We start from the raw sequence: 22,944 nt of genomic DNA, 5'->3' as shown, positions 1-22,944 counted from the left end.
TCTGTAAAATTGCTTCTGGGAACTGCTCCAGCGTGTTATCATTTATTTCCAATTTAATTTTTTTTTTTTTTAAGTTTTATTCCTTTGCCCTCCCATATCAGTCCATTCATCTCTTCAAAAGCTTTAGGCTGAATCGAGTTAGGCAGTGGTAGACAACAAGAGGCAGTCTACTTTCTGAAGGCCCATTTATGTCTATTTTTATAAAGAGAATCAAACTCCAGTTTACAGTAAGCATATGCTTCAGTTGACATCTGTTTCTAAGACTTGGACGCTTTGTTTGCATAACAGTCACCAATAAATGGCCTTGTTTTAAGTCTGCTCACTGAGTTGTATGTGGGTTGTTCAGCTGGGGATTTCGGTCGCAGCTGATCCCCTACCGCTCATAGCTGATAGGAAGGGGGAAAATCCGAGAAGCCCAGTCCTATTTATTAATGCAGATTTTAACATTCTCAATGAACCACTTATCCAGTGTGATTCGGCAACCAAATCCTTATTTGCTCAGGCAGAGGAGGGGGTGTTCTTCAAAGTGCTGAATTAAAGCTTACCAGCTTTTTTTTTTTTTTTTTTTTTTTGGACGGGGAGGGGCAGGGGGGAAGGGGAGAGACAGAGCAAGGCCTTTTCGTCAGCCGGTCTCTGATAATTCGGAGTACAATGAGATTGAGTCTTTACCCAGGACATCGTAAACCAAGCTTATGCTTAATGAGTTTATTGTTAACTAAGAATATCAGACGTTTATAGAGCTCCAAAATGCAGGCCTTTTGTGCAAGACATCTTGATGATTTTTATTCAGTACTGCTTACACATCAGTTTAGAGTTTGGTAGAACAAGGCTGTGTTTCCTTCGTTCAAGTGGTTTTGTTTCGTCGTAAAGCCTGGCCGACGCCACATGCGTGGGAAACAGGCACAATATTCACATATTTCAGGATGTCCATGTGACTATCTTCAGGATCATTAGTGCTAATTAAAGAAGTTACTACTTGCGTTAAGCTGCTTCAAAAACAAAGCTAATCCGTAGGCTCTGTAAGTCTGCCCGATCTCCCCCTGCCCCCTGGAAGGCATGCCAGCAGTTAAAAATATTAAAAGTCCGAGGATAGAGTCTGTGTGCCCTTGAACGTAAACCTGATCAACAGGGGGCTTTGTTTTGATTCACATATTTACATAGAGGAGATCTACCTTTAACGTGTTGGAAAATACGGTGTTCGCTAACATGAGCATACTGAACTTTTCCCCCTGAATTATTGTATAATATTCAAGTAATCGTTTATGAGACGTGTAACATTTTTTTGAGGGGATTTACATATCAACTTTTCCTAGTGGAATCAACAACGGTAGCATGAAATGTATCTACTCCATTTACTCTTATCCAGTGCTCCTACTTTCTTTTCCCCTTTAATTTTTATATATGGTAAAAATTTCATTGAAGAGAGATTTCAGATGACAGGACTGTAATTTTAAACCCAATAGAAGAGGTGTAAGCAATTTGAGCTTAGTTGAAGCATAATCTTAGGTTGTCAAGAAGAAACCCATTCTCCCTATGCTAATCAATCAGTGTATCAACCAACCAATCATCTCTTCAGCTTAGCATATATCCTAAGGTTTGATATATCTATTAACTGCCCATCATGCAGCTGGTCTCTGGATGATGAGATTCCCTCTACCTTGGCATTCGGCGGCAGACGACTGAGCTATCACAGCCTCAGATAAATACCAAAGTGGAGATTTCAATCCCGTTTCTGAGTGCAGAGACAATCCAGGAACGTGGAAAATATTCTTAGAAGAGAATACGCAGAAAATTACATTTCTCAACACGGTAGTGTGTGTGAAGATTGTATACATTACATGATTTCCCCTCCTGAGACACAACAAAATAAAATAAAATTGTTATGATTGTTATGATTGGAATGCTGGGAATCAAAAAATAGCTGGGATCTGCTGCAAACTCTTAATTGCAAGGCAAATTGCATGGGGGACATTTGAGTAAGCGGGAATAATGACTGCGTGGATAATAAATTTCCTGAAAACAAACAGAAGCCCAATTTTATAAAACAAGGCACATAATCATTGTAATTCTGGAGAAAGGGGTCACTATTTCCGAAGATTATTCATTGCTTCCTAGCCTCAGTTCAGAGGTTCCACTATTAGGTGGGCTGCAGCTGAATGTTACTATAGCCTCTTCCTCCAGCCAGGATGTCACGGTATGGTTTGGAGAGAGTGCGTATTTCCACAAAACTGTTCGTTGAGAAATACAAACCAACAAGACTCATATTTGATTCCTGAGAGTCTGCGAATATGTTGAAATTGGAAGGAGTAAGATTCATCTCTTCAAATACCGATTTCCACCTGGAAGGTAACATCCTTCCACAAAATGCAAATGCAACCGACGATGTCTTTCCTGCTCTGCTGCCCCAGTTCTTCCTCTGCAAAGAGAACCAAGGAGAGGAATTAGGGAACTGAGGTTCTAACCGAAGCTGAGCCACTGACTAGCCAAGGCTAACAAGCAAGTCCCTTAATTCTCTGGGCCTTACTTCATAAATCGAGATTTCTCTGAAGCTCCCAGGAAAAGTAGTAGCTAAGTAGTCTCACGGTAGGTCAACACTGGTTTATATTCTCCCAAAAGGTTGTTTCCCGTGTCAATTGTGGCATGAATTTAGACCTCGATTATAGCATTTGGTCAGCCAAAATCTCTTCAGCGCTTGGGCAACATGAACAAATGAAAAACATTTGCCAGTCTAAATGAAATGGTCTGGATTTGAAGTCCCTTTTTCAATCATGTGTTGTGGGTGGGGCCTAGGAGGAGGAATAGATGGGGTTCACGATAACATGAACTCTTTGCTGCTGGAGAGAGAAGGAAATCTGCTTTCTGTCGTGAGAAGTCCAGCGTGAGTCCAGAGAGACCATGATGACTTCTCCACTCCCAGCAACTCAGCCCGTGCACTTTGATCTCAACTTAAATGCACCTGTTTGTCCTGGTGTGAGAGGGCCAGTGACAAATATAACGGCTCCAGAATTTTGTTTTTTCCCAACAGAAAGATGATTGTGGTGTCAACTTTAGAGCAATAGTTCAGTTCAAATAGTTTATTTCGAAGGCCCTTCTCCAAGAGTTGTGATTCTCGGAGAAAACACTTTGCTCTGTGGGTTAAGGTTATAAATTTCATCAAAGCCAAAAAAAAGGGGGGGGAGGTCAAAATAAAATAAGGAGGAGGGAAAGAAAGAAAAGAAAAGAGAACCATTTTCTCTATCTCAAGTCACTTAAAGGGCCCATTCTGGGACTCATTCCAGGCTACTATGATTAGAGACCTGCCTGTTTGTAGATATCCACAGATAAACCCCAGATATGAGCACTCATGACACGTGCTCTGCTGAATGAGGCAAAAGGATTGATTTAAAGAAAGATGGCCTATTGAATGTGGATTCTTTGTTGCTGGCCTGGAACCTTGTAAGCATGTACCTTTCAGGCCCAGGACAGCCTTGCTCCCCAGAGCATCTGTCCTGTCTTCTGGTGATAATTGTCCTGCCAGCCCTGCAGATTGTGGATATAGATAAGAAAGCCAGTGAAAGTGGATTGAGTGCAATTAGAAACTTATCCACACAAGAATTGACCCATGATTGCATTTACAGCTAGACTCAGGTCCTGAGGAGATCCATCATATAAAGCTCAACATTAGATTTTGCAGAAGAAAAAGGGATTCATTTTTTTTTTTTATTGTTGTGATTTCCAGCTTTAGAACATTTGGCTACTGCTGTACACAGTTTCAGCATGCCTTCACATGCATCATGTAAACATGCCACAGAGGGGTAAGAGAAGCAATGAGCTCCCTGCCCTCAAGGAGTTTCTGTTTGAAGATAACAAAGAAGCAGATTAAAATGTTTTTATAAAACCTTGAAGGCGGTACCAGCAAAATGTCTTTATCAGAGTGTGATTAATGTTTGCTTTTCTATTGTGAATTCTTTTAACTGGAAAGCGGAGGCTAAAACTGTAGTCGAGATTGAAGTGAGAAGTAGGAGAGATGATGGGAGGGATAGAGAGGACACTGAAGGAATCAAGGGAGGGCAGAAAGGACTAGGCCGAGTGAAGGGCTCTCCTGGGGCCATGGCTGTGCTCTGTCTGTGCTGTGGGTCCTGTGTATGTTTTAGGGAGGGAGTTCTTTCAGCTTAGAATGCACTGGAGCTAGAGAGGGAGTGTTCACTCAAATATCAGGCACGAACCATTGACCACTGTCTCAGCCAATGTGTGTTGCCCTAACAAAATGCCATAGACTGGGTGGCTTTAACAACAGACATTTCCTTCTCGTGGTCTACGGCAACCACTCTTTGTAGCTACAGGGTATCTCCCCAAAGGCGTCTTTTCCAACTTGCTGTTGGAGAGACTACTATTAACCAGTATGGAGCCCATGAATCTTTGCAGGATTCTGGAAGCATTGTGCCCAGCCATTAAGCAGTGGAGCAGAGGGGGTAAGAAAGCACGCACAGAGAGGAGAGGGTGCGTAGTGAATGCTTTATAAACATTCTGAATGGCTGAAAAATAATGACCTCTGACTTCTTTGTGGTTCTTAACTCATGCTGCCACAAGATTGGTTATAAGGTCCATATCACACTGTGATATGAAAGTATTAATTGAATAGGGGCAATCAGAATTTCTATGTGAATAATGACTTAGAAGTAATATTCTCCCCATTCAATAATGTAGTGGGGAAGCTGGGCTACACAGTTCCCTTGATGGGGTCAGATTTTTTTTTTTTTAACCCTGAGTTATATGCATTTTGTGCCCTGCTTTAATTCTTAAATCAGATACGAATTTCTTTAGAGTAACTTGAGAAGAAGGAAGAAAATTAAGGGAAGGAAACATACGATAGATGCTAGTATTGTCGTTTAGGCTTAAATTTTGGCTTTCTGACAGACACCTGCCTAGCTCTCCACTTGAATAGTTACCCTCCCATTAAAAACGAACCCATGGATATAGTGTAATATGAACGTACCAGTGTCAGTTTCTTAGTTTTGATCGATGTTAAGATGTTGATAATGAGAGAAACCAGATGAAGTGTATCCAGCAACTCTCTGTACTGTTTCAGCAACTTTTTACTTTTCTGTAAATCTGACATTGTTTCAAAATTAAAACTCTGTTTTTAAAACCCAGGTATGTGTGTTTCACAATGCGCACGTTTGAATGAGAACACCCTTAGCTCTCATTTATGGGAGCATTTCCTCAATGTTTCTGCTCATTTAAATTTTGTATCCTGAGAAGCTGATGGCTAACCCTACACTTATGTATACCATCAAACGGGTCCCTAGCCGATCCTGGGCAAATGCCCGCTTATCTGATATTGAATTAGAAGAGGAGGATTTAGAATTATCTGACTTTTTGGAATGCCCCCAGCACTGAAATGAAATGAAATGAAATGAAATGAATAAAATAAAATAAAATAAAATAAAATAAAATAAAATAAAATAAAATAAAATAAATCCCTATAGCACATTCATTAGCCAAAGTATACTGTATCTCATTTTAAGTTATTTGAAAGTTTGTGTTTTCTACTAGGCTTGCCGTGTGGTATACTCGCGATCATGTAAAGGTATCTTGTGGTTACTGTAAAACTAGAGGCTGTCCAAACGAAACTTAAAATCATAAAACTTTTATCCAAAGTGTGGTAATTCTTGGCTACACTCGTAAACAGTTTGACATGTGTTTAAACATAATTCAGTTTCCTTAAAGGAATGTCTAATGAAGTGTGTGACTGTGTAATAGAGGAGACAGTATTTGATTTTTAATTTTTTCATGTTCGTTCCCTCTGTGTTCTCTACCCATTTGATTTAAAAAAAAAAAAAAAAAAACAGAGGTAGCAGAAGGTGCACATCTAACATCACTGTGCCTGCGGCGTTGTTTCACTTTATGTTTTTTTTTTGTGCCCATCTTTTCCCCTGAAGGGTGAACTCACTGAGAGTAAGAAAGGTGGCCTCAGTATCCAGCCCAATTCAGTACGCAGTAAGGATTCAGTAAATATTTGTCGGAATGAATAAATGAGTGAAATCACATTCAAATGAATGATTCCCATTCTGAAGGGGACCAAATAGCTGCCTCTTGACTTGCTCCCTTTACTACCCTTGTTTTAGGATGGCCTCACCGTTTGGACAGGTTTTTATCGTTGCTATCATTCAGCTATGTATACTAACCTTTCAAATCCGGAAAAAGTATTTAAAAGAAAGGGAAATTGTTCATGTTTCAAAACCTATTATAATGCATTTTCAAATATGTCAGACACATCTTTGTTAAAATTAAACCAGGGATTGGTTTTGAGCGAATAGCCCTATATCCTTACAGATGCTGTGGATGGGTGCATCTAAGCTGCTTATTATATTGATGGGTTTTGCTGCTCTGCAGCAAATGAAAACAGGCAGCTGCTTCCTCCATCAAAGCAAAAAGCAGCCTGAGTTTTTATTAACTGAGCGTTCATTTCTTCTATTGCCAAAATTCTTACACAAAACAAAAGAGCAGTTTTAGCACGTTATTGCTTAACTAGACATGAACAACTGACAGCAAGTGATAAGCCTGTCTGCTTTTCACAACTGGTAATCATTTTTGGAATAGATGTTTTAATATAGTTGAATATAAATTTTGTAATTTACATCTACAATGGTACGTAAATTTATAGATCCAGTTTGTTGCAGGAGAATGAAGGCTATAATCACAAAAGCCTTTCCCGGTGTTGTTTAATTTTTAATGACTATTTGAAAACTGGGGAAGGAAAATGAAATCAAATTCATTTCTTTAAAAAATACACAAAGGTGTTAAAGACAATCGTACAAGTTGGTTGGAGCCATTTGTAGATGGCCCTGACAGAGCAAGACCGCTGTGTTTACAGCCAGGACGTGCTTCGCACTCTATTTCCACATTAGTTGCAGTGAGCTGCCCGAGTTTGGACAGCAGCAGAAATTTCTGGAGAGCAGACCGTCATGTTTCCTTTGTATCAATGAATGAGGATGAGCAGGGAGCCCGGAAGGAAAGACCCAGGCCATTTTGCACAGCTGAGATTGTCTGCCAACTCATATATATATATATATATATGTATATATATACACATATATATATACACATATATATATACACATATATATATATATGTATATATATACACATATATATATATATGCCATCTGAACACTGAACACCACACGTTTACTTTCAGATAGAATGGCAGAGAGCGGTTTGTTTAAAGTGGGTTGAGACCGAACCTCAACACCCTCAGCACACAGAGGTGTTGCCATATCTACCGCGTCAATTTGCCTAATGATGTTTTTCCTTTTGGAACTTGCTAATGGCAATTCCTGCCGTAAGAAGGGGGAGGCGGGCTTTCTCTTTCCCCCACCCCCTCGCAGGCCTAAGAGGAGGAACTTGGAACGAAGGCAGTTTTGAAACACCACGATGTGCACCTTGCAAACCACACTGCTCGATAAAGAAGTTCTGCCTAAAATGCCTAATACCAGGGCCGTTTAATAGATGCACTTTGCTTTGGCACCTGTGACACGCACCCCCTGAATACCATTTTCTCTCCAGGGAGGCTTTCATAAATGCGCAGAGCATGTAGTCTGCCTGGAGCACAAGGCTTTCCGTTTGTTTGGAATTCAGTCTTAGCATTCACCTAGAAGTGAGATAAAGCCGGACCCCAAGGTAGAAAGCTGCTTCAGAAATCAAGTTCACAAATCATACGTGACTAAGACGGGGTAGGGGGGTGCCGGGGGGGGTCTCACTCTCTACTTTTCTTTGGTGTGCCACGTAAGAAGTGTGCGTCTGAGCTGGTGAAGTGACTCAGTGCCTAAGATAAGGAAAAATAACAATTATTTCTAATACTTAAACCATTTTTTTAATCTTTTTTTTTTTTTTTTTTTAGTTTGAGAGAGAGAGAATGAATCCCCAGCAGGCTCTGCACTGTCAGCACGGAGTCTGATACGGGGCTCGAACTCATGAGCCATGAGATCATGACCTGAGCCAAAATCAAGAGCTGGATGCTTAACTGACTGAGCCAGCCAGGCACCCCCTAATACTTTCTTCTTTGTTCTACTTTGACACCTTGTTGCTTTCACATGACTTCAAGACACAACACAGTCCTATATTAAAAGGAAAAAGGGGGGCGCCTGGGTGGCGCAGTCGGTTAAGCGTCCGGCTTCAGCCAGGTCACGATCTCGCGGTCCGTGAGTTCGAGCCCCGCGTCAGGCTCTGGGCTGATGGCTCAGAGCCTGGAGCCTGTTTCCAATTCTGTGTCTCCCTCTCTCTCTGCCCCTCCCCCGTTCATGCTCTGTCTCTCTCTGTCTCAAAAATAAATAAAAAAAAAAAAAAAAAAAGGAAAAAGGGTGCTCTCCTTAAAATGATAGCCTGATCGCTCCACTCTGAGGACACTGAGCACAGCAAGGTCTTGGTGGGGGGTGTTACTTAAAGTAAAACTGGCAATGAAAATCTCCCTGTTTTATTTCTCTTTCTTTTTCTTTGTGTCTTTCTTTGTCTTCTCTGTCTCTCTCTCTCTCTCTCTCTCTTTAACTATGAGGAGAATGTGCTGTTTCTAGGGGAACACAGGCCATGCTTCTTCTCTTGCTAGGAGCTCTCTGGGTGCTCCTTTGCCAGACATGACTGTTCTCACTTTCCGACATCCTCTCTGACCAATGGGGATGGAGCGTTTTCTGGTCTTAAGCCCAGAAAGATTGCACTGGGAGATACTGTCCTACTTGTGCTTTGAGACTTCGGGAACATTTCTTCTGCCCCAAGGGTGGTTGGTACCCAGACAAGGAGAAAATAGGAGGAAAAAATACGGTATTTATCTGAGAACCATGCTCAGTATTGGAGAGGAAAAATTCTACTCGAGGAGGTTGTTATTAATATGCTGGATTAACTAAATTAAAAAAAAAAGCTATTGCCACCAGAATACAATGATAGAGCAGTCTCTTCTGAAGCTATGAGGTTGAGTTAACAAAGGCAGTGCTAATTCAATTAAAATAGGTGATGGAGGTTTGACTTCTGAGACCATTTTGAATCCTAACTAAAATATTTCCTTTAGATTTGATCCTATAGTACAAATAAAATATTTAAACTGATCGAATTTCTTTAAAATGTTGTGGGCTAGAGCCCAATGACCATTTTACAGGTTTCATTTGGAAACGCACAAATACAATGATCTATAGCCACTGGATTTAAGAGTTGGAAGAAGCCTCAGAAATCAATTTGACCCTTCCATTTTATTCTTGAAGCTAGAGCCCAAATATGATTTGTCCAAAGTCCTAAAATTAGTTATTGACAGCCATGAGAACTAGAAACTAGTTCCCTGGATTTCAGGACCAACCACGAGGGTTCGAGCAATGCAGGGTAGGGATTAAGAAACCGGGCCCTGGAGGTTGAGCGAAGCCACTTCAGCTCTGTGTGCGTCAGCAAACCTCACTGTGCCCCTTAGCTGGCCGTAATGATAGTACATACCTTACGGGGCTGTTTTAAGGATTAAATGAGATAATCTATATAAAGCAAATAGCCCAGTGTTTGTGAAGCAGTGAGTGTCCAATTAGTGATGCTGCTAATTAATGGTAATAAAAACTAACACTAACAGCATTCGTTAGAGTCAGATTACCTGCGTTCAAATTCTAACTTCATGACAGAATATCTGTCTGATTTGGGGGGAAGGCTTTCATAACCTCTCCGTCCCTTGATTTCCTCGTATACCGCTTAGTATACGAGGATACTTAGCATTCGATAAATGTTGGAATGTCACGGGGCAGGCGTCCACCAGCTCGCTGTACCCGACTACGCAGACATTCCCTTTCATCCAGATGGACCCGTGTTCTCTGCGACCTGGCTCCACAAAACAGGGAGGCCTGCACTTGTAATTTATTGTTCAGAACAAGTGTGTTAATGGGTCAGAGCAGGAAGACAATTAAAATTTATTTTAATTTCTTTAATGATTATTTTTGAGAGCGAGAAAGAGCACGAGCAGGGGAGGAGCAGAGAGAGAGAGAGAGAGAGGGAGACACAGAATCTGAAGCAGGCTCCAGGCTCTGAGCTGTCAGCACAGAGCCGGTCGCGGGGCTCGAACTCACAAACCGTGAGATCATGGCCCGAGCCCAAGTCAGTCACTCAACCGACTGAGCCACCCAGGTGCCCCGGGTTGTTTTTTTTTTTTAATATAATTTATTGTCAAATTTGTTTCCATACAACACCCAGTGCTCATCCCAACAAGTGCCCTCCTCCATGGAGGCTTAGAAAGTTTAAGAAGCTTGCCCAAGGTCACGCAACCGTCAGAGCCAGTCCTCAAACTGGACTCTTAAGTCTGGAGCATGAAATCTGGTTTTTTATTACAACTTTTTATAGCTTGAAGTCCTCCTAGGCATAATCTGGCCCAAGCCTAGATTCTTGGGGATGAGGATACTGAAGTTCAGAAAGGCTAAATCACTTCCCAATATCACATAGCTTATCAGTGCCAGAGCCAGAATCAGACTCCAAACCACTAGCTGGTGTTTTTGTACCATGAACCCGGCCTCCTCGGTTCATATGAAATTGAAAGAAAATCCTATATGCATTTGCTGTGCATCACCCACCTACTTACTAATCCATGACACAAACCTAAGTCATATCTCACACTTTCCTCTCTCTTACCATCCCCTCCATCTAATTAACTACTAAGTCTTGTCAGTGTACTTTCTGAATACAGCTCATATCTTCTCACTTTTCTTCATCTCTGCTAACCATCACCCAGGCCACTGTCAGTGCTCACCTAGGTCATTGTGGTAGCCTCCTACCCAGTTTCTCGCTGCCTCCTCTTGCCCCTCTTCAATATGTTTTCTTTAGAGGAATCTAAAATCTTCTAAGACGTAAGTCTGATCATACTGCTCTGCTGCTTAAAATGTGTTGTTTAGGGGCGCCTGGGTGGCTCAGTCGGTTAGGCGTCCGACTTCGGCTCAGGTCACGATCTCACGGTCCGTGGGTTCGAGCCCCGCGTCGGGCTCTGGGCTGATGGCTCGGAGCCTGGAGCCTGCTTCCGATTCTGTCTCTCCCTCTCTCTGTGATCCTCCCCCATTCATGCTCTGTCTCTCTCTGTCTCAAAATAAATAAACATTAAAAAAAAATTTTTTTTAATGTATTATTTATATTAAGGCGCAATTTGCAAATCTTAATGTGGCTTTGAGCCTGTGGCATCTGGCCCCCAACCACACTTCCAATCTCGCCTGGTACTGCTGTCTTCCTTTCTCATATATTCCGCAGCTCTGCTGACCCTGTTTCCATTCCTAGAATATCGAACTGTTCTCCTCTTCAAAGCTTTAGCTCGCGGGGCTTCCTTACTATGGACCATTCCCTTCATCTGTCCCCTTCTTCCTGCCCTACTTGGCTTTTCGTGCCATCTCTGCAGGGAAGTGTTCCCTGATGGACTCCTCCCAACCTCCCTTCCAGCCAAGTCAGGTCTCCTATGATATGTTTTCAGAAGTACCCTCTATTTTTCCAACATAGCCTTTATTATAATTATACTTAGGCACATTAATTGTGTAATTATTTATTCAGTATCTCCTCTACCTAGACGGAAGCTCCAGTTACCAGGCTGTCTCATTCTCTGCCGATCCACAGGGCCTGAGATGTAGGAGGTGCCCCCGAAATATTGATGGAGCATTCTGTAGTCCTCTTTTGGATTTCCACTCTGGGTCGAAATATTAGTGACAAAGCAGAAATGTTTAAGGAAGAGGAGTCAGAGTATAAACACCGAAAACAGTCCAAGAGATTTACCTACCCATTCCACATTAGCTGATTTTCATTTTCGTAACACCTGCCAGTGTGCTTCTTCTTCCAGAAGAGTCAACAGCTTAGCTAAGGGTGTGCTGGCCTCCTCTCAGATTTGAGAGAGGCTTTACTTCTGACTCCTGTGTAATAGACGTGACCCTTTCATTTGAGGAGGGTAAAGAAAGCTGCTGCCTGGGTGCCTTATCAGCTGATCAGAGGAAAGCCATCTCTCTGCTTCACGAGCTGGGTGTGTTGTCCCCATGGGCCAAGTACAAGCTGTTAGAGTGAGAAGCAAGAGTCAGCAGTGCTGTGGGTCCAGTGCCATCTGGCAGAGTCTTAGGACTTTCCTTTAACGTGAACTCTGGGGAAGCAAAAAGCTCTCAGATGCAAGTGATCTAGGAGGACCCACGCTCAGTTAGAGACTCCTATCTCTTATCATCCACATAGTTTGTTTCAAGATTTGTTCAGCCCTCAGGTTAATAACGGATTTATTGTTTGTTTCCAGACTAACTATAAAAGTTGGCATTTAAAATAATTCTAAACTAGCTACTTAACCCACAACAAAAAAGTGATTGCATACATAAAATAGATCGCATTGGCAATTTCCCCCCTCATTATTGCTACATGGATAGCTAGTTTTTCTTATTTTAGTGTTGGCTGGCTACAGCTTTCTGAAGTTTGTCATATCCAGCAGGCCCCGTTCTGACAGAAGCATCTGCAGGGAACCAATCCTTTGTTTGAAAGAAAATGGAATGAAATCAAATGACCATGGAAACCCAAGTATAATATAGTATTCTTTTTTTTTTCTTCCAAACAGAGCTCTTGTTTAACTAATGCTTTTATGGAGGCCCAGTGGATGAAGGAAGACTTTTCTCCTATGAGTTAAATGAATTCAATTTATATAGAAAGCACTAAGGCGTAGAGAACTATATGCCTTCAAATAACTTTTAAGGAAGTATCCTAATTCATGACATGTGTTTAGGAAACAGGTTATCTAGAATAAGTCATTAATTAAAATATTTTGTGATGCTTTTTGGGGGATCAATGTTTTAGCTACTCTAAATGCCACTTTGGTCATTCTTCTCTGTCTCAATGGGTGATGTCAAGAATATAGCAGAAATGCCTGTAATTGATTGATAGAGTCCTACAGTATTATTAATGGACTATAAAAATCTTGAGCATAAGAAAAACCTCCCCATTCATGTCATTGGCTTGTATGTCCTCCTAAAATTTAGGGGTGCCTGGGTGGCTCAGTCAGTTAAGCATATGACTGTTGATTTAGGCTAAGGTCATGGTCTCGTGGTTCATGGGTTCAAGCCCTGCATCTAGCTCTGCACTGGTGGTGCAGAGCCTGCTTGGGACTCTTTAACTTTCTCCCTCTCTCTCTGCCCCTGTCTCTTTCTCTCTCAAAGTAAATAAATAAACATTAAAAAAAATTTTTTTTAATTTGTCCTCATCACTTTTCCAATGAGTTTCTCTCTGTTGCATGAAGTCCTTCTAGTCACTGTTCTCCTGGGATGCATACTGAAACCCCACCACTCAGACCTTAAAGCATTTATACTAAAATGTACCTTATGAGAGATAAGAACCGTTACTATATGTCTTGGGTTCCAGAATTATCCCACAAACAGTTACTTTCAAAAGACCAGACATTTCTGGATTTCAGGTAAACATGGGGGTTGAACAATGCATTAAAATCACTTCCTTTGAGAAACTGTAGTAAACCACTATAGAGAGATGTTTTTAAGACCTAAACACAGGGGCGCCTGGGTGGCGCAGTCGGTTGAGCGTCCGACTTCAGCCAGGTCACGATCTCGCGCTCCGTGAGTTCGAGCCCCGCGTCGGGCTCTGGGCTGATGGCTCAGAGCCTGGAGCCTGTTTCTGATTCTGTGTCTCCCTCTGTCTCTGGCCCTCCCCCGTTCATGCTCTGTCTCTCTCTGTCCCAAAAATAAATAAACGTTGAAAAAAAAAAAATTTTAAAAAAAAGACCTAAACACACAAGGATGATAGAATGAGGGGGCATATAACAACATAATTTTGGAACCTGGGAAGCAGGTGGGTGAGAAGTCACTGACTTAGCAGATTTGAGAAAGCCAGCAGTTGAGAAAGCTGAGAAGCAAACCAATTCATACATCTGAAACTTTGAAAGGCTCAGAAATTGGGGCAATTGTAAAAGTAGGAGTTGAAGGGGGCTAAAATAAGGAAGACTGATTGAAAGCTGTTTATAAAGCAGTTACATCCCTATTCCAGTCTGCTGAGTAACTTCCTCTTCTGTACCCCCAGCGGAAGAGATTTGTTCTCTGGAGAGGGTTAACCTGAAGGGTTTTAGATTAAGGAACACCAGGCACAGTTGAAATCAGAGAGAGTACCAAAAGCAGGCTGGAAGGATTGGGTGAGCATACACAGAGCCAACCACACTCCACTCTGTGCCCACCCATTCAGCCGTCTTCATCTCCAACCAGCTTTTTATCTTCCTATGGTTATGTTTAAGCAAACAACAAAGAATTACCAGCTATCTGAGGAAACCTTTTAATGTGACAGGTACCCAAATCAATGAACATCAGCAAAAACAAACACACAAACAAAACCAACAGCATGAAGAAAACAGACTATGTAAGGATCAGAAAACCTAAAAGAAACTAATTAATACTGTCAAATAATTTTTTAAAAGATTGCATTCTTGAAACAAGACTAAGATGTTCTAAAAAAGAAATATTCAGAGAACTACCAACAACAATAGCATAAATGAAAAGAACAATAAAAGGGTTGGGAGATAAAGTTGAGGAAATTTCCAAGAAAGTAGAAAACAATGAGAACTAGAAAGCAGGGAAGAATAGATAAGAAAATTAGGGGGCGCCTGGGTGGCGCAGTCAGTTAAGCGTCTGACTTCAGCCAGGTCACGATCTCGCGGTCTGTGAGTTCGAGCCCCGCGTCGGGCTCTGGGCTGATGGCTCAGAGCCTGGAGCCTGTTTCCGATTCTGTGTCTCCCTCTCTCTCTGCCCCTCCCCCGTTCATGCTCTGTCTCTCTCTGTCCCAAAAATAAATAAACGTTGAAAAAAAAAATTTTTTTTTAAATAAAAAAAAAAAAAAAAGAAAATTAGAGGATGAGTTCAGGAGATTCAACATCCAAATAGCAAGAGTTCCAGAGGACAGGTAAAAATGGAGGTCAGGAAATCATCAACGGAACTTCCCAAAAAACTTTAGAGGATCTGAGAACATCAAGTTTCCAGGTTGAAATTACCCACTGAATCCTGAAAAATTCCCAAACATTTACTTCCCACACACTTTTTCAAAGAAACTACTGGAGGATATGTTGCATTAAAATGAGGAAGTAAACCAAGAGAAGAAGACAAAGGATAGAGAAACAAGAGATGAGATACAGCAAAAGGGCAAAAGAGAGCCTGGAATGATAGTGAAGACTGATTCTAGGGGATCAGCTGTGCACCATGCATAGGGCGCATTTGTTCCAGACAAAGGCAGATCAGAAGGCACCAGGCGAGATTTCCTCATGACGTTGATAAAATACCTGATGTGAGGGCACCTGGATGGCTCAGTGAGTGTCCAACTTTTGATATTGGCTCAGGTCATGATCTCATGCTTCATGGGATCCAGCCCCATGTCAGGCTCTGCATTGACAGTGCGGAACCTGCTTGGAGCTTTCTTTCTCCTTCTCTCTCTCTCTGCCCTTCCCCTGCTTGTGTGCTTGTGCCTTCTCTCTCTCCCCCCCCCCCAATAAATAAATAAACTTAAAAAAAATAAGAATACCTGATGTGAATGAATGTACTGAGAGGGGAAATTGACAACTGGATTTTGAGATTGAATAAAAATCTTAGCAAATGAGAAAAAAAATGGACAATTATAAACTCCACAGGAAAGAAAATTGTACATGAGAGGAAAAGCAATCATAGTTTACTACATGGCTCAGTATTATTTCATGGCCATAAGGGAATTGACAAAGAGTAGTGATCTTCCCAAAATTATAACACATCTATGATAGGAAGACGGTGATAGTGGGTGGATAAGGAGCATGGTGTGTGTGGCATGGGGAGAGGCGTATAGATGAAAGTGAAAAATGCTTATCTTCCATAGTGGGGGTCAATAGATTTTGCCTGAAACTGAAAAATCAAGAAGTAACAATACACACATATGTAGAAATATGGAAGTAATTGCCAGAAGCATCAACTAAAAGAATTAGAGGGGCGCCTGGGTGGCGCAGTCGGTTAAGCGTCCGACTTCAGCCAGGTCACGATCTCGCGGTCCGTGAGTTCGAGCCCCGCGTCGGGCTCTGGGCGGATGGCTCGGAGCCTGGAGCCTGTTTCCGATTCTGTGTCTCCCTCTCTCTCTGCCCCTCCCCCGTTCATGCTCTGTCTCTCTCTGTCCCAAAAATAAAATAAACGTTAAAAAAAAAAAAATTTTTTTAAAGAATTAGAAGTACTAGTTTCTGAGAAAGGAGAAAGACTGGGTCAGAGGGGATGGGTCCTGCTGTTTGTCTTGATCATTCTCATGGAACTCAATGGCTCTTTAAACTCTGGATAAGTTCTTTAAAAATAAAATCCTTTAGGGGCACCTGGATGGCTCAGTCAGTTAAGTGTCCTGACTCTTGGTTTTGGCTCAGGTCATGATCTCATGTTTCGTGATTCGAGCCCCGCTGTAAGCGCAGAGCCTGCTTGGGATTCTCTCTCTCCCTCTCTCTCTGCCTCTCCCCTGCTCACTCTCCCCCACCCTCTCTCCCAAAATAAAGAGGGGTGTCTGGGTAGCTTAGTCGGTTGAGCGTCCAACTTCGGCTCAGGTCATGATCTCACAGTTCATGAGTTCGAGCCCCGCGTCGGGCTCTGTGCTGACAGCTCAGAGCCTGGAGCCTGCTTCGGATTCTGTGTCTCTCTCTCTCTGCCCCTTCCCTGCTCATGCTCTGTCTCTCTCTGTCTCTCAAAAATGAATAAACGTTTAAAAAAATTTTTTTTTAGCAAAATAAATAAACTTAAAAAATTTCTTTAAAAAGGAGACCACTGTTTCCACAAATATGAATGAGAAAACTTTCTTAAATAATGACATTATTGAGATATAATTCACATTACCACACAGTTCACTCAGTGGTTTTTAGTATATTCACAGAGTTGTGGAACCATCACCACAATGAATTCTAGAATATTTCATCACTGGTGAAAGGTCACTCCACATTTACTCTCAACCATCCCAGCCCTAGACAATCACCACTCTATACTGTGTCTATGAATTTGCCTATTCTAGGCATTTCATGTAAATGGAAACATGTAGGCACATGGTTCTTTGCTTTGGGATTCTTTCACTTAGCACAATGTTTTCATGTTCCATCTGTGTTGTAGTAGCATGAATCAATAATTTATGTCTTAATTGCCAAGTAATAGTCCATTGCATGGCCATAGCACATTTTACTTATGTGCTTATTAGTTGATAGGCGTTTGAGTTGCTTCTGCTTTTTGGCTATTAGGAAGAATGCTGCTACATGTACATGAGTACAGATTTTTGTGTGGACCTATTTTCTATTCTCTTGAGTCCATTCCTAGGAATGAAATTATTGGGCCATATGTTAATTCTATATTTAAGTTTTTGGTGAGCTGCTAGACTGTTTTCCAAAGTGGCTTTACCATTTTACATAATTTCTCCTCATCTTCGCCAACATTTGCTATCGTCTGACTTTTTGGTTATAGCCATCCTAGAAGGTGTGATGTGGTATCTCATTGTGGTTTTGATGTGCACTGAGATCACTTTCAAAAACTTAATACATTCGCAAAGATAAAATACGTTGTCAAAATCTCATCGGCAAGGCTTTGAGGAAGTAAACACTCTTATTTGGAGGTATATTTTGGTACAAATTTAGGGGAGGACAGTTTGATATATCACAAGGTGATATGTACTTAGCTTTTGACCAGATTTCCCATTTCTGGGCATTTGACCTATGGAGAAAAACCACATTTGGGGAAAAAAAAGTGTCTTCGTTGTACCACGGTTTATAATCTCATTATATCAAGAACTCAAAATAACTTCTATCAAGAGGAAACTAGCTAAATAAATTATGATGCAGACATAAAAATCCCTAGGAAGCCTTTAAACATAGTGATGTGGGGTGCCTGGGCAGCTCAGTCAGTTGAGCCTCCAACTTCAGCTTAGATCATGATCTCACAGTTCGTGAATTCCAGCCCCGCGTCTAGCTTTGTGCTGACAGCACGGAGCCTGCTTCGGATTTTCTGTCTCCCTCTCTATCTGCCCCTCCCCATTGGTGCGCACTCCCTCTCAAAAATAAACATTAAAAAAAATTTTTTTTAATTTTTTTTAACATGTATTTTTGAGAGACAGAGAGAGACAGAACACAAGCAGGGGAGGGGCTGAGAAACAGGGAGACACAGAATCTGAAGCAGGCTCCAGGCTCTGAGCTGTCAGCACAGAGCCTGACAGGGGGCTTGAACCTACCAGCCGTGAGATCATGACCTGAGCTGAAGTCAGACACTTAACTGACTGAGTCACCTAGATGCCCCCAAATTTTTTTTTTAATTATGATGCAAGTAGATTTTTATTGTCATGAGAAGTTGTCCATCACATATTGAGTGGGGCAGAATCAGATTGCCAAATACCTGCACGATAAGATGCCATTTGTGTAAAATATCTTTGTGCTTGGAGAGCTTTTTTTTTTTTTAATTTTTTTTTTTACATTTATCTATTTTTTTTTTAATTTTTTTTTCAACGTTTATTTATTTTTGGGACAGAGAGAGACAGAGCATGAACGGGGGAGGGGCAGAGAGAGAGGGAGACACAGAATCGGAAGCAGGCTTCAGGCTCTGAGCCATCAGCCCAGAGCCCGACGCGGGGCTCGAGCTCACGGACCGCGAGATCGTGACCTGGCTGAAGTCGGACGCTTAACCGACTGCGCCACCCAGGCGCCCCAACATTTATCTATTTTTGATAGACAGAGAGAGACAGAGCACAAGTTGGGGAGGGGCAGAGAGAGAAGGAGACACAGAATCTGAAGCAGGCTCCAGGCTCTGAGCTGTCAGCACAGAGCCTGATGCGGGGCTCGAACTCACGAGCCATGAGATCATGACCTGAGGTGAAGTCGGATGCCCAACCGACTGAGCCACCCAGGCGCCCCTGCTTGGAGAGCTTTTTATGGAATGATGTCCAAAATGATACTAGGGGTTATATAGCAGTGGTGGAATTTTAGGTGATTTTATTAACTTTGTTCTACATATTTTTGTATTTAATTTAGTTAAAAATCAACCTCTATAATTTTTTGAGAAAATTATAAAACTCTCTTGCAAGACTATGCATTTTAGAAGTCACATTTTTGTATTTAATCAAAGCTTGAATTTTAGTTAAATACCCTTCCCCTATCATTATTTTTTAAAACCTCAAAACCATCTACTAAAGGCATAAAGAAATTTATTATTCTGGTGATTATATGCACATGGTGTAGAATACTGTCTTGGGCTCTTCCTTTGGAAAATTTTATTATGTGCTTTAGTCTTTATGGAGTTCTTTTTATGTGGAGGTATGCCAGGTATTAAGGACTTTGGGGTGTGGCAACATTCACGGGCAGGAGCAGGACAAAAATGTTCTCCATCTGTTCTGTCATTGGGATAATTGTCTGGGGTCCACATATTCTCTCTTCTACTCTTTTGTCCCCCTTCTCAGGAGAATAACATTATTTTTTTAATGTTTTATTTATTTATTTATTTATTTATTTATTTATTTATTTATTGTTTTCAACGTTTATTTATTTTTGGGACAGAGAGACAGAGCATGAACGGGGGAGGGGCAGAGAGAGAGGGAGACACAGAATCGGAAACAGGGTCCAGGCTCCGAGCCATCAGCCCAGAGCCCGATGCAGGGCTCGAACTCAGGGACCGCGAGATCGTGACCTGGCTGAAGTCGGACGCTTAACCGACTGCGCCACCCAGGCGCCCCAATGTTTTATTTATTTTTGAGAGAGAGAGCTCATACATGCGTGCAAGCAAGCGGGGGAGGGGCAGAGAGAGAGAGAGGGAGACAGAGGATCCAAAGCCGGCTCTGCACTGACAGCAGAGAGCCTGATGCGGGGCTCGAACCCAAGAGCCGTGAGATCATGACCTGAGCCGAAGTTGGATGCTTAACCGACTGAGCCGCTTGGGTGCCCCAGGAGAGTCACATTTGACGATGAATTTTTCTTGGAGCACATTATAAGTTAGGAACTGTTCTACATACATATCGTGTATTTTATGTATTTAATCCTCACAGCAATTCTGTGAAATTGATACTACAATTACATTATTTTACAGATGAGGAACCTGAGGCACAGAGAGGTTAAGTAAACTACCCAAGGTTACTCAGCTAGGGCATGCAGTCCAACATGCTGGGAGTGGAGCCCAACGAGTCTGGTTCCAAAGCACCTGTGGTCTTAACTGCCCTACTCCACTGCCTTTCTGACTTTCCTCATAAATACGACTCCAACGCCTCTTGCTGGGGACCTTGTTCTCTCCCAAACTGTTGTTTCTACTAGAAATACCATGGAGGCTGAACTTGTTGAGCACACTTGACTGGACTCTCCTGCAGCACATGCTTCTGTGGGGTCACTGTCTTTGCTGTCCCTATATTTACCCATTGATTCCCTTAGGCTTTTACTTACCATTTCTTTGCCATCCTCTTTTCTGAAATGTTCGGATTTCCCACTCTTTGAAGCTGGAGATGCAGCTGGGAGAGAAAAAAAATTTAATGCTCATTAGGTGTTTCAGCTTTGCATCCAGACCCATTAGAAGAGCGTTCAGTGCTAAGGCGGTGAACATTCACTGCTCTTCCTCGGGAAGGCAGAGCCTTCTCAACCTCAGGCAGAGCGAGATGCTGGTGCCCTGCCTGCCTGAGCTTTGAGTCTGGCCCCTTGGGGAAAACATAAGACCATGGTTAATTCTGATCATAGGGGAGATTCACATTCGTTGTGAAAATCTTTGGAAAATATAAAAAAGTGTGAAGGAAACACATTGAAAGCACTTGCAACCCTGCCATCCTGTGATAACCACTAGACACTGTCATTTCCATGCTTGTCTTTTTATTTTTAAGGAATTCACATTCATTCATGAAGACTATATAAGTCGTCAAAATAAATGACTTCTAAGAGATGATTTTAGAAAATGCCCATACATGGACTTTAGTGGGGAGGATTATTGTTAAATGTAAAGATGTGCCAAAAGTTGGTGAAATTTAAAGTTCTTAATTTTAATCTCCAGTTTGATATTTCTAATTGCAGAAAGGAAATCATTGTGCATGTTTGAAAAGATTAGGATGGAATCAAAGAAAAAAGTATAATGACCTCTGGGGTTTTTCTTTGCTCCTTGCAAGTGATTTTTTCATTTATTTTTGCCTCGTATGGGCTGCATAAACAGTAGGTATTCAACTGATGCTTATGGATTGGCTGAGAAGAATGTTCATGTGTACAAGATTATCTACCTGAAATCCCATTAAAACTGAACTTTTAATATTTGTAATTTGATTGTTATTGTTTTTGCTCTCTTATTGTGATTGAAATGTAGTAAAATCTATTTAGGATATTTTACTGTTTATCTGGGAAGGGAGCTATAATCAACAACAAAAGAAACCCATGTGATATGACATATTACAAGTAATAATTATGTTAAGTTTGGTTCAGGTGGAAATACCTTGTGCTGAACATTATTTTTAAAAGCAATTTCTTACGAGAATGATTATAGAACAGACTCCTATAATCAAAAAGTGTATCCTCTTGTGTTTTCCAGGCATCTGGCCATCTGAAGAGGTTTTGGCTTACTACTGCCTCAAGCACAGTCATATATTCAGGTACAAAGCTGCACTTAAAAAGATATTTTTTAGCCCCTTGTGAATATTGTATCTGCATGTTAACGATTGCCATGATTGCATTCTTCAAATTAAGTTGTTAGAAACATATAAAAAAGAAAGAGAGAAAGGAAGGAAAGAGGAAAAAAAGGAAGGAGGGAGGGAGGGAAGGAAGGAAGGAAGGAAGGAAGGAAGGAAGGAAGGAAGGAAGGAAAAAGAAAAAGAAAGAAAGAAAGAAAGAAAGAAAGAAAGAAAGAAAGAAAGAAAGAAAGAAGGAAGGAAGAAAGAAAAAAGAAAGAAAGAAAGAAAAAGAAAAAGGAAGGAAGGAAGGAAGGAAGGAAGGAAGGAAGGAAGGAAGGAAGGAAGGAAGGAAGGAAGAAAGAAAGAAAAATAAAAAGAAAGGAAAAAAAGTTCATGGTGAAAACATGTTGCTTCTGAAAAAGAAATCTGAATTGCCTTTGGGTACTAATATTGCACAGCAAGCTTTTTGCTATATGTCAAAGGCTTTTGATTTCCACTCAAGGCATTTTATTTCACTTTGATTTTGGGGAAACAAAAGTGAAGCTCCAATCAATCCTTACTGATTGTGAAGGTCAAAAAAAAAAAAAAAAAAGAAAAGAAAGAAAAAAAAACAAACCACAATAAGGACATTCTTTAAACTTCTGCTAGGGAAATCATTGCAGAATATTTGATAAATATATACCCCACAGCTCTTATTTAAAGATGCCATCCCACCCCTGGTTTTAAAGGTATTTTATATACCTAACAATATGTATTTGTAAAATATAAATTACTATTACAGACTCATGCTACGGAAATAACTGTTTTCAATTGTCAGTGTGCATTATAGATTAAACCCATGGATGGGATTTAGGAAAGAGGGGGGAAAAACCTCCTTTTATTTAAAAATTCTAAAGATGTTTGGTAGACCCAGAAAATACAGGTTTTTCATTTTAATTCTCATTTAATGAAAGTCATCTAATATATACTCCCTGAATAGCCCATTATGATTCCAGACAAGTCACTAGAGATCATGGTGTGTGTTTTAACAATATGTACTTACAAGATTGGGTCAATAATATGTATTTTTTGAAGCTCTGTGGCCCATATTTACCAACCAGTCTATAATTGCTTTGAACAACTAAATGCCCATTAAGTGCATTTCGGAATATGAACATCCTCGTTTGGCCTCTTCTCTTCCTCTTCCCCCTCTTTGCACCTCTCCCTCCCTTTCAGTTCTCTCTCTCTCTCTCTTTTTCTTTTCCCCTGTGGAGGTGATAAACTTCCCAACCTGGGAAGATGCAACAATCTTAAGGGTTTAAGCATATAAAATAACAGCAGGGCAGTATTGAATTTGGGCCACAAAGCTGCCCTGGGAGTCCGGCATTTGGCTCT

The 22,944-nt window shown here is 41.2% G+C and overlaps 1 protein-coding gene across 4 annotated transcripts in view; it reads left to right on the top strand.

The window, feature by feature from the left end:
* The window catches only part of CAMKMT (calmodulin-lysine N-methyltransferase), a 408,367-nt gene that overhangs the window by 321,584 nt on the left and 63,839 nt on the right, over positions 1-22,944 (top strand). For all 4 annotated transcript variants that reach the window (XM_086701200.1, XM_086701201.1, XM_086701199.1 and 1 more), the window contains exon 4: positions 21,492-21,552. In XM_086701200.1, coding sequence (XP_086557326.1) covers positions 21,492-21,552 — 61 coding nt within the window. The remainder of the gene's footprint in view (positions 1-21,491; positions 21,553-22,944) is intronic.

The sequence above is a fragment of the Puma concolor genome, chromosome A3 (genome assembly GCF_028749965.1).
Source record: "Puma concolor isolate L17-30 chromosome A3, mPumCon1.1.hap2, whole genome shotgun sequence".
Taxonomy (NCBI): domain Eukaryota; kingdom Metazoa; phylum Chordata; class Mammalia; order Carnivora; family Felidae; genus Puma; species Puma concolor.
Note: the sequence above shows the minus strand (reverse complement) of the source record. Positions and strands in the feature narration are given on the sequence as shown.